At 44.3% G+C, this 12010-nt stretch overlaps 1 protein-coding gene across 1 annotated transcript in view; it reads left to right on the top strand.

Annotated features, from left to right (window-relative positions):
- adcy6a (adenylate cyclase 6a) overlaps nucleotides 1–10046 on the top strand; it is a 30217-nt gene extending 20171 nt beyond the window's left edge. The window contains exons 7-24 of the mRNA XM_084480061.1: nucleotides 1–118; nucleotides 376–534; nucleotides 1129–1270; nucleotides 1432–1560; nucleotides 1668–1696; nucleotides 1899–2046; nucleotides 2155–2252; nucleotides 2780–2867; nucleotides 3375–3491; nucleotides 3717–3875; nucleotides 4063–4238; nucleotides 4370–4396; nucleotides 4503–4532; nucleotides 4667–4799; nucleotides 5205–5468; nucleotides 5994–6198; nucleotides 6684–6808; nucleotides 7155–10046. The exon at nucleotides 1–118 is cut by the window's left edge and continues 10 nt beyond it. Of these exons, the coding sequence (XP_084336187.1) occupies nucleotides 1–118; nucleotides 376–534; nucleotides 1129–1270; nucleotides 1432–1560; nucleotides 1668–1696; nucleotides 1899–2046; nucleotides 2155–2252; nucleotides 2780–2867; nucleotides 3375–3491; nucleotides 3717–3875; nucleotides 4063–4238; nucleotides 4370–4396; nucleotides 4503–4532; nucleotides 4667–4799; nucleotides 5205–5468; nucleotides 5994–6198; nucleotides 6684–6808; nucleotides 7155–7283 (2276 nt within the window). The 3' untranslated portion in view covers nucleotides 7284–10046. The remainder of the gene's footprint in view (nucleotides 119–375; nucleotides 535–1128; nucleotides 1271–1431; nucleotides 1561–1667; nucleotides 1697–1898; nucleotides 2047–2154; nucleotides 2253–2779; nucleotides 2868–3374; nucleotides 3492–3716; nucleotides 3876–4062; nucleotides 4239–4369; nucleotides 4397–4502; nucleotides 4533–4666; nucleotides 4800–5204; nucleotides 5469–5993; nucleotides 6199–6683; nucleotides 6809–7154) is intronic.
- Nucleotides 10047–12010: the final 1964 nt, after the last annotated feature.

Below are 12010 nucleotides of genomic sequence, written 5' to 3' on the forward strand. Positions count from 1 at the left end.
GTCTGCGTATCAAGATCCTGGGGGACTGTTATTACTGTGTGTCCGGCCTGCCGGAGCCCCGCGCAGACCACGCCCACTGCTGTGTGGAAATGGGCGTCGACATGATAGAGGCTATCTCGTAAGACATGCTTGAGTGTGTGTCTATGTGTGCGTGTGTGTGTGTGTGCGTGTGTGTGTGTGTGTGTGTGTGTGTGTGTGTGTGTGTGTGTGTGTGTGTGTGTGTGTGTGTGTGTGTGTGTGTGTGTGTGTGTGTGTGTGTGTGTGTGTGTGTGTGTGTGTGTGTGCGCGTGTGGGTCTATTGTCCAGAAGATTATTTGTGCACTTGCTCTTGTCGGATGTTGTTGACGCCGAAGGCCCCTTGTGTGTGTTGTGCAGGCTGGTGCGAGAGGTCACCGGGGTCAACGTGAACATGCGCGTGGGCATCCACAGTGGGCGGGTGCACTGCGGCGTGCTGGGACTCAGGAAGTGGCAGTTTGACGTCTGGTCGAATGATGTCACGCTGGCCAACCACATGGAGGCCGGAGGCAAGGCAGGGTGAGGGAGATAAGCCTTCTCACACAGAAGAGCATGAAATACACACATGCGTGTGTGAGTGCATAGGCAAATATACACACACACATGGTAACTCAAGCATGCACACGCAGGGAACACACAAACATGCACGCAGGGACATTAAATATGTACACACACACACACACACATAAACCCACACAGGAATGCAAATAAGTACACACACACACAGCCAGGAACACAAATAAATACACACACACACACAAACATACACACACACAAATACACATACATACTGCGTGTGTGTACATACACATACTGTATGTACACACACGCAGAAACACAAATAAATACACAAAAAAAACGTGCGCAAACGCACACACATCGATAGGAACACAAACATATACACACACAGACCTACATATAGAAATACAATGCAACACACTAACAGTGTGCCTGTGTGGTAGGTGACATCATATAACCATTTCAACCAATCCAAATGAGTTTCCACTTACCAGCGTTTCACCAGAGCTAGTGATGACACAGATGTTAGAGTCACAGATTTTATTTTAGAGTTGAGGTTGAGCTCTTCATGTCTGGATCTCTGCGGTCTTACAGTCGCATCCACATCACCAAAGCCACGCTGCAGTATTTGAACGGCGACTACGAGGTGGAGCCCGGCTTTGGAGGGGAGAGGAACGCCTACCTGAAGGACAACAGCATCGAGACGTTCCTGGTGCTGGGCTGCAGTCAGAAGCGGGTCAGTGGACCGAGCCCAGACGGGCCTTCTTCAGCCATAACAGAGAGCTGTTGCTCCAGGCATCTGTTTGCTGATGTTGATCAATTATACATGCAGTTATTTTTTCTGAGTGTTCCCCTAACCCTAACCCCTTTTTCTTTTCTTCCTTCCTGTCCGAGCAGAAAGAGGAGAAGGCGATGATGGCGAAGATGCAGCGAACCAGGGCCAACTCCAACGAAGGCCTGATGCCTCGCTGGGTCCCCGACCGAACCTTCACCAGAACCAAGGACTCCAAAGTCTTCAGGCAGATGGTGAGACTTACTCGTACCGTCGGATCACTGTGGTACCGTTTCATCCAACATTTCAGCAATTTGATACGTTAATGAAATGACAGCAATATGTTCTTTCACCTCCTCAGGGAATCGATGAGAGCTCCAGTAAAGACAAGTAAGTCTCCATCCATCCTTCCATCTATCTATAGATCTATATATATATATATATATATGTATACTCTCTCTCTCTCTCTCTCTCTCTCTTTCTCTCTCTCTCTCTCTCTCTCTCTCTCTCTCTCTCTCTCTCTCTCTCTGTCTATCCATCCATCAATCTCTCTATCCATCATCCATGCCTCCATCTCTCTCTCTCTCCCCAGCCGTTGCGTGCAGGAGGCGATGAACCCGGAGGACGAGGTGGACGAGTTCCTGGGTCGGGCCATCGACGCCCGCAGCATCGACCAGCTGAGGAAAGACCACGTGAAGAAGTTCCTCCTCACATTCCAGACGTCCAGCCTGGAGAAGAAGGTTTGTTTCACACACCCGCCGAGGTTCAGCCCTCTGTAGATCTACAGAACCAGAAGCTGTGGTTGTCTGACGGCCCCCACCGTGCCCCTGTTGTCCCCCCCTCTGCAGTACTCCAAGAAGGTGGACGATCGCTTCGGAGGCTACGTCGCCTGCACCGTCCTCGTGTTCTGCTTCATAACCTTCATACAGATTGTCATCTTCCCCCAGTGAGTATTTCCTACACAGTCATATGCATACTTTGTGAGACCGTCCAGATATTCAGGTTTGTGTTTCCCAATGAGTCTGGCCTAGGCTGGGCAGTTATTGATTTCCACATATGAGTAGTGCCTTTCTTTGTTATAAAAAAACTCCAGCCAATCTGATTAAATGACTAAGTGACGCTCTTGCTCTCTTCCATCTTCCCCGAATCCGGTTGGAAGACCAGCAAAAACAAATTGTCCTCTGAGAAAAGCCTTCCGGGCAAATGTCTGTTCGTCTTTTGACGTTGTTATGTGGTTTATTTAATATGAGACAGTTTTGATTGCTCCGTAGATTGCTACACTTTACTCAGGCGCCACCATTATGGTTGTTTTCTTCCGGCAGCTGATCTGCAGAGAGTAATATATTGTAAACTTGCAGGATCCGGATGGTCTCACTAGGCTACTAAAAACATTATGTTTGTATCAAACAGTACCATCGATATTTTGTATGAAAATGTCATCCTGATGTGTGTAAATTATTTTTTTTCTCACAGCACCCCGGTCATGCTGGGAATCTACATCACTATCTTCATCATCCTTGCCAACATCCTCTTCATCTGTGCCATATACTCTTGTATTAAGGTAGCTAGTCTGTATTACAGATACTCTTTGTAATAATCAGAAATGACCCCTCATTACTGACCCCTTTGGCAAGTAAGTGAACTGCAGCCTGCTGGGCGCATTGAGAGCACTGGAGTGCCAGCTCCTTGGGTTGATACAATAACAATCATCTACTCATGTTAGTTATAATCATAAGTGAACATTAGTGATATACAAATACAGTGAGAGGCCTGAGTGGGTATAATGCACATTAAATGTACGAATTATAAATTCTTAACAGTTTCAGCCAGAAACTAGGCGTAATAATATAATAATATAAATCAGTTTATTCTATAAAACGGATAGATTCAGGACGTTCTCGTTTCTTCAGTTAAATTACAACTTGTTCACATATTGCCAATTTAAGCAATTTATGCATGTAACAAATCCTACCTTTAGTCCCTCTAATTAAATCGATTTATAGTCACGTAAGTAATTTAAGATATCTTCTCTTTTGGTTTGCCTCTAAAACGTGAATCTCTTGTGTAGCTCTTTCCGGCGGCGATGCAAACGGTCTCTAAGAAGATTGTGCAGTCTCGCACCAACAGCACTCTGGTCGGCGTGTTCACCATCATCCTCGTCTTCATCTCTGCCTTCGTCAATATGGTGCGAACGCACAACACAGGAACAGTCTGGACATCCTGGGCTCGCTCGCACATGCACAATCACACACACAAATACACACGCATACACACATATGTAAATGCACACACAAACACGAGAAAAAAAACCAAACAGCGTGCCATAAGATGTGTTTCAACATGATATCCATGCTGATGTGCACTTTGTGTAATCTAACTGTGTGTGTCTGCGTGTTGTTCTGGGTTCCAGTTCGCCTGCGACACCACGGGCCTGGCGGAGTGTGTCGCCGAGAAGTTGAACACTTCTGCTGCCATGGTGACGCCGTGTCTGATCCGCAGTCTGAACGTGTCCCTGGAGGGCGGCCTGGAGGTCTGCCCCAGCAGAGGCCCCTCCTGTCCCTTTCCTGAGGTGACGATGTGCCTCGCCCTGCTGTCCCAACGTCTCCTTTAACGCTCACACGGCTCCCCTGCCCATTATGTGTGGTCCTTTAAGCCACTCCTCCACTGACACTGGGGTTTGTGTCCTGTGTGTGTGTGTGTGTGTGTGTGTGTGTGTGTGTGCGTGTGCGCGTGTGCGTGTGCTTGTGTGCGTGTAGTATTTCAGCTACAGTGTTCTGCTCACCCTGCTGGCCTGCTCAGTCTTCCTGCAGATCAGCAGCATTGGCAAGCTGGCCCTGATGCTGCTGATCCAGTTCACCTTCCTGCTGCTGGTGGAGTGGCCACAGAGGGCGCTGTACGACAACGCAGACCTCTTCGTCACCTCTAACGCCCTGTGAGTGCTGTCTCCGAAAACAACACTCAATCAATGTCAATGAGGAGAGCTAAATTCAGCATGTTTTGAAAGATGGCTACCTATTGCTCTTCTCTCTCATCTGTTGACATCATGTATGTTTTATTTTGTAGTGATTTCAACGCAACAACTTCATCATGGTGAGAACAGTCCTCCTTTTCTCTCAGATCTGACGTAGACCACATTGTACAGTATTTCCCTTTATTTCTAAAACAGTGTCGATAATAACCTGTTTTTCACTCATAGGTCCAGTTATAATGAAACCTCCGACCAGTGGTAAGATTTCTGATAACATTACATAGAGCCTTTACAGGTGTAAAGGTTTACAGTACAGTATCTCCCATTGTGTATACCCTTCTCCTTAAACCGTTGAGCTCTGCCTGACCTTTGACCCCGGTCTCCCTCTGCAGCCCGTTCATTGTGACCAAAGTGTCCCTGAGGGTCATGACGCCGGTGATCCTCACGGTGTTTGTCCTGGCGCTGTACCTGCACGCCCAGCAGGTGGAGTCCACCGCTCGCCTCGACTTCCTCTGGAAACTACAGGTACCCCGTAGCTCCTCTAGAGGGCGCTCGCCCACCACTTTCAGCCTAGATGTCGGTCTCCCTAAAAGGCCACTTTTAAAAAACTCCAACAATATATAATCTATGTCTGGGAAATGTATTTTGTTCAGCTATGTTTTTACCCACATTTTAGCATTCATTCTATTGTTTTTGTCGTTCACTTGTGCATCATATTTCTCCCTTCAAAAACCCTACTAAACTCACTATGTAACTTTTTCCTTTGTGTGCGTGTGTTTACGTGTATGTGTGTGTGTGTGTGTGTGCGTGTGTGTACACGTGCGTTTATGTGCATGTGTGTGTGTGTATGCCCGTGTGTGTACACGTGTGTGTGTGTGTGTGTGTGTGTGTGTGTGTGTCTGCATGTGTGTGTGCGTGTGGGTGTATCAGGCCACGGAGGAGAAGGAGGAGATGGAGGAGCTGCAGGCCTACAACCGCCGCCTCCTCCACAACATTCTGCCCAAGGACGTGGCGGCCCACTTCCTGGCGCGCGAGCGGCGCAACGACGAGCTGTACTACCAGTCGTGCGAGTGCGTGGCCGTCATGTTCGCCTCCATCAGCAACTTCTCCGAGTTCTACGTGGAGCTGGAGGCCAACAACGAGGGGGTGGAGTGCCTCCGCCTGCTCAACGAGATCATCGCTGACTTTGACGAGGTAACGGCCGCAAAGGCGGATGGAGTTCAAGGTGGAGCAGGTTCGATGTCCACCCCGTTGTCACGCGTTGCGGTGATGCAATTTGTTTGCGTTTCGTTGAATTTAATTTCACGTACGGTTAGTTAAAAGAGATTCATGCGTTTGCTGCACAGCGATCTCTGTTGCCGAATTGGGGACATCTGAATGAAGTAAAAGTAAAATAAGGTTGATGTTAAACAGGTCAAATAATACGTGAAAGCATTTGAAGGTGTATGGGGCAGGATGGGCTCGTGGCCGTGGTGTTCCACACCCTGCTGACCGTTCTGGGCTCTGCTGTCTCCAATGTCCTCATCCTTACCCGTGAAGGACGGCTGTATAGACTGCCTCTATTCGAGCAGGTTGTCAAACTGCTCTAACTGCTCCTCCGTAGCACACCTTTTGTCACTGGTTTCACACTGGAAGGCACTTTCAGGATATAGCGTTGCAGAATGACTGAAACAGCAGGGTTTAAACATGGCCCTGTGCGGGTGCTCTCTCTCCACCCAGATCATCAGTGAAGAGAGGTTCAGGCAGCTGGAGAAGATCAAGACCATCGGCTCCACCTACATGGCCGCCTCGGGCCTCAACGACTCCACCTACGACCGGGAGGGCCGCTCCCACATCCTGGCCCTGGCCGACTACTCCATGAGGCTGAGGGAGCAGATGAAGTACATCAACGAGCATTCCTTCAACAACTTCCAGATGAAGATTGGTAAATGGGCTGACTCTCATTTCTGTCCTTGATAGCAAATACATGAAAAAAATATCTGTTCATTATTTTCTTTATTTCGATTTTTTATAAATGTTACTAGGCCGGTATGAAGAAATGATTAGCATAATACTATACCTATAGCTATATGTATACATACCCCAGTGAATAAGAACCTTGCTGCACATTCCTTTGTTTGCTTTCTTTCTGCTTTCCCATGGCCTGCTTTATCTCTTGTTGTTTGTGGTAATCCGCCGTGACTATCAACTCTATTCCCTCCTGCCCTTGAGTACCTCTTGCATACCTGAGTCTTATGTGTATATATATATAGGCCTATATCTTTATATATACATGTATATATATATATATATAATTCTCCTTTTAAGAGAATCACATGATCAAACCACTCAAAAAAACACGAAACACTACGACAGTACAATTTGCTTCCACAGTAGGGTCAATTATTGTTTTGTGTTCGTGGCATCTAGGTCTTAACATTGGACCAGTAGTGGCAGGAGTCATCGGGGCACGAAAGCCACAGTACGACATTTGGGGAAACACAGTGAATGTGGCCAGTCGAATGGACAGCACAGGGGTACCTGATGGCATACAGGTAGGTGCCTCTTGAAGGCTACATCACACTTCTCCGTCGAGCACGTAAGGTCTGTGTGGCTACTCAGAGACAGTTAGTCAGCTGAACAATGTTAATGTTGCCCCACTCAGCAATATACACACATGCACTCACACACCTACAAACACAACTGTGCAAACACACACACACACACAAGCACTCACACGCCTACAAACACAACCATGCAAACATGCGCGCGTGCACACACACTCACACACTCCAGCACATATTGTCCTACTTTAAAACAAATAATTGTTTAAAGTAGAATAGTAATAGTAAAATATTTTGTTGTAATACAATGGATCATGTGTTTTGGCTTTGCCCGCAGGTGACGGCGGATCTCCACCAAGTGCTGGCGGATAAAGGCTATGTGCTGGAGCACCGCGGCGTGGTGAAGGTCAAAGGGAAAGGGGAAATGACGACCTACTTCTTGAAGGACGGCCCTCCTAACAGTTAGCAGCCGTGGCGGCAGTGGTCGGGAATGTTTTGATTTCCGCTGCGAGTTACACGGGACACCTGGGAGAGGACTCGCTGAGTGGGCTAATGGCTAATAACTAGCGCTGCCATCACTTGAATTCAATGCAAAGATTTGAGAAGACTTTGAGCTTTTAGGACTTTGGAAAACACTTGTTCTCAAGGAGACGAATCTGTTGGTCGTTCGTAAGCCATTTTGGCCCACATAAGTCTAGAAGGACTAATGTTATTTTTTTCATGTTTAGCCTCTCACTCAGGCTTCTTGAAAGATGCAAAGTCTGTTTATTTAAATCTACGCCTTTTAGCCTGTGTCAAAGAAAACAAACGCTGTACATAAGGCTACAATTTATTTTACTTTGTTTCGTGCGTGTTTTTGGGGTCGTTTTCATTTCAAGACTTATGAACAGGTACTCAAGGTTTGTTTTCAGATAACTTATTTATTTCAGTCTTCACGTCTTGTGCAGAAGAACCGGAATATATAAACATGGATACGTACCTGCACAAATATCCATTCTATTACACGTTTATAAGTGTATGCACATGCATATTTGTGTGTGTATGAATATATGAATTCATTGAGATAGAACATATTGACCAAAGACTAAAGTAATTACTAGGAAAGACATCTCTGTTTTGTTTTTGCAAAAATCAACAGTGATTTCCAACTATGTTGCTAGGCAGTCTACGTAACCTCAGTAATTTTCCCCCAAATGCAGCCAATGACTGCTTATTTATTTTCACAAATATATAAAATGCTTTATTTATCATCTCTCATTAAGTAAGCTACGAGAGAATTGGGTGCCATCTTCTATTGCTAGAGGATAATGCTGCCCCCAATTTATAGACGTGTGAGGAAGAGAGGCGAATTTGAGCTTTGATCGCAACCATCTAAGAATCAGAAGTAGGTCTGCCTAGGATTACACTCCCCCTGATCCTCATCCCAGGTCAGACTGGTTCCTTAACGTTTGAGCAGCCAGTAGACAGGTGGTGTTCAGCCATAAGAGTGCAATGTCAATAAATGTCCAGTTTTACAATTATTTAGCTTTTTGGAGCAGATGGAAGGAATTAAAAAAAGGACTTGGATCACCAGATTGTTCCACAGCCATCAGGGGAAAAAGGTTTCAGTGGTATCATCTTGGATTTTCTATGAAAAAATAGGATGTTGTTTAAAGACAAGGAAACATACGACATGTACATTATGACTGAATACTGTGCTTGGAAGGGGCATAACTATTTTCACTGTGAGGTTTTTATGATACAACTAAACTGCTCTCTTGCCAAACTGAACTGCTCTGAAGCATGTCTGATTGTGGTTTCTTGTTTTCCTTTTTGTTTTAATGTTGGGTATTTTCTATCACCTCTGTATCCATCATTTCTATATTCTTAATGTTATTATTATAATGATTCCAAATTATTATAACTATTATTATTATTATTATGATTCTGCTCATTAGGATTCCATTCCAGTGAACGAGGATCAAAGACCAGCAGGCTTTCTTGTGTGGACAAACGTCAGACATAAAGAGTGTATGCTTACTGGTACCAAGTGATCAACTGTTCCCTTTGGATTCTGCTGGTTCCAAACGAACAGTGCAGTATTTCGACACGCCACACACAGATATGAGGGTGCCGCGGAAGAAACACAAGCATTATATGCTCACCCGACCACACAGCAGTCAACACAGATGCATGTGATTCACTGTACCTTTTTATTTTCATTTCTAACACTTTTGCAGTATTGTAATCTCCGTCAGGCGTAAAGTTGACCTCTCCTTCCCATGCCTTAAACCTTGTATAATTAATTAGCGTTTCCAAATGGCAGTACATGACCACACATGCAGTATTTATGTAGAGAGAGGCAGACATGTCGAAATAACATATATAACATAAGATATAACTCATTTATGTTTGTCCCCAAATTTGTCTTTCAGGGATACTGGAAAAAAAATCACAAAACCTATTGCTAAGTTGTATTGCCTTAAGTTAATATCAAAACCAATTGTAGGAGATCGCTGAACAGCAACTGTGCCTGCTTAGCCTATATGTACTGCTGGTATATGAGATAGAGAACAAGTTGGTCCAAATAATTTTTCAGTAAATATTCTCATGAGAATAATAATAATAATGTAGTCTTATTGGTTGGAGGCATTTTAAAATAATAATAAAAACCATTATCGGGTCATTCTTACTTTTTCGAGAAGTCACCCAGAAATTGCTCTTCCACCTGTTTTAAACTGGTAACCAACAGTTGATCATGTTTGGACCAAAGCCAGCTCATGCAGCCCTGTACTGTAAGGCCCTTCTGTGCAATGCTAGTGGGCCTTTGGACAGGGTGAGGGGATACCGGGTAACATTTGAAGTATGGTGGTAACAAAACACCAAGTGTGCTGTGACCAACGAACAGAGATTTATATTGGGCAAACAGATTTATAAAGCGGACATGGGTTTCTTGAAATGTGCATTGTATGTATTCTATTTCTATTGGCTGTTCATAGACTTGTGTTGATTGTTAACTCTTGGGATGTTTTGGGGAGACAGGGGCCGAAGGTAGGGAACGGTGGCTGAAGGACCATTCTACTGAAACAGTGTTTTTGCTCAGGCCTAATAAATCCTTCCGTATTTGTTTTTTGTTTTCTTTGTATTTTGCTGAGTTGAAGGAGTTTAAGTGGGGAGTGTTTTTAACAGGTGGACACGGAGAGAGTTGAGGACTATATGACGTAGAGAAAATAAAATCCCCTTGAAGAGAAAATTAATTAAAAAGAATTCAATGGCAGTTTTGATTGTTTTTTGTGATTCTATGGGTACTCATTTGCTGACGTCTATTACTGATCACAATATAGTCACAAGGACTCATTGTGCAATATATATTGGGCTTCAGATAGATCTTCTACCATGTTAAAGGGTTAATTTGTCGTGGTCTTGACTCTTTTCACAGGGATACAATAACTAACACATCCGTCGTATAAATGGATTCATTATGCAGGGCCTCCAAAAGTTAAGTCTATGCAAAGAGAATACCAACCAAATTGGAAGCGTGAATATCTCATGTTCATGTTGGTCATTCAAGGAAATGGAAAGTTTTCAAACAAACAACTTTATAGAGTTCAATTTGACCTAAGCGATGGGCATTGTTGGCCAAGCTCGCATGGTTCAGGACTTAAAACAGACTGAAGTTGGGGTCCGTCAGCATCATGGCTGTGACAAATCTGCAAAGAAACACAACAAGGAAGCAAAAGAAGACACGATCAGCCTAGATAAAACAAACTTAAAATGAAAATGAGATTTCACATTTTTATTAAACGTTAATAAAACTATAATATTCCATACTTGGTCATTTCACTGTTCTGACGGGGATAGTGTTTGATTTGGGTCCAAGGTTCAGGGCCCTCAGTCTTGGTTACCAACCACCCGTACTGCTGGCTGTCCGTCAGAGGCACACGGTACAGCTGATTGGGGCCTGAAAGAAGCGGCAGCAAAAGCATGTATTTGGGCGCCATCAGGACATCGACGACAGCAACGTCGCTCTCACCTGACCCATTCTCTCCCCTGAACTCACATGTGGGTATCTGAACCCGTTTGACCATCTCTCTGTACTGTTCCTGACTTCCACGGTGGGTGTCCCTGCTGTGGGAGAGATGCTGGGTGTCAGTGCACCTGGGGTGAGGTGAGGCCAGCCGTGAGCCCACATGTTGGGGATTAGTCCTGCCATCTGTATCACAAAGAGAGACAGACAGACAGAATTGTTCTCTCACTGTTGCTGCAACAAGGCTCTTTTGTTGCAACATCCAACCAGTATGTTGAGAAGAGCAGCTGACTGGATCAACTATATGAGGGCTTATTTTGAAGATGGATTCTATTACCAGAATTATATCTCATTGTACAAAAAAATACTTTAAAAGCAAGAGGGATACAAAGCTAAATTTAAATTGGCCAAGGGGATATCTTTCCTAGTAAAAGCATCATTACTTTCAGCATTAATGGGCCTGTCTAATTTGCATATAAACACACTTCATTGGCTTTTTGAGAACCATTTCAAGTGGATCACTTTTTTAAGCCTATAGTCTCTGCCGGCTGAAAATAGATTATATATGCTGCTCAAACGTGTAATATACAACAACTTCTGGCTGTTTTCTTCATTCATTTATCCTATGTCGAAAATTTACAGATCACTTAACTTGTGTGCCCGGCACTCCTCTGGGGGCTATCATTTGATCCCCTATGGGATTTTGATACCCCATGTTTGTTATCCCAAAGAAAGTCATCCTGTACAGTTTTCCTTAAAAAAACCAACACGTAAATTCGCCCTGAATTCTTTTTTTTTTTTTTACAACTCTCGGTGTAGGTGACCGTAACCATGGTTACAGGCGCCGCCCCCGGGGTCTATGGTTCCATTAATGAAACCTTTTCACCGAGGTTTAACTTTTCACTACGTGTCCTTACATCTAAATAAATAATTATTCCGCTTGTTTGTTCTTCAATCTAGCCTTGCCTAAAGGCTTTTTTTTTTCTTTCATTTTTGCATCAGCTAAACTTTGAACTCAAGTTTAACAGCTACCGTTTTTATTCTTTATTCGCAATGCAACCGCTTTTCTTTTTGCGTTCCTAAAACGGTTCATGAAATAAAATGCAGGCCTATTCCTACACGGCATGGCATAGGCCTATTCTTTAATTTAAATTGTCAAGCTCATCTACCTGTCTAGCAAATTATTT

This window comes from Micromesistius poutassou, assembly GCF_964030765.1.
Source record: "Micromesistius poutassou genome assembly, chromosome: 15".
NCBI lineage: Eukaryota > Metazoa > Chordata > Actinopteri > Gadiformes > Gadidae > Micromesistius > Micromesistius poutassou.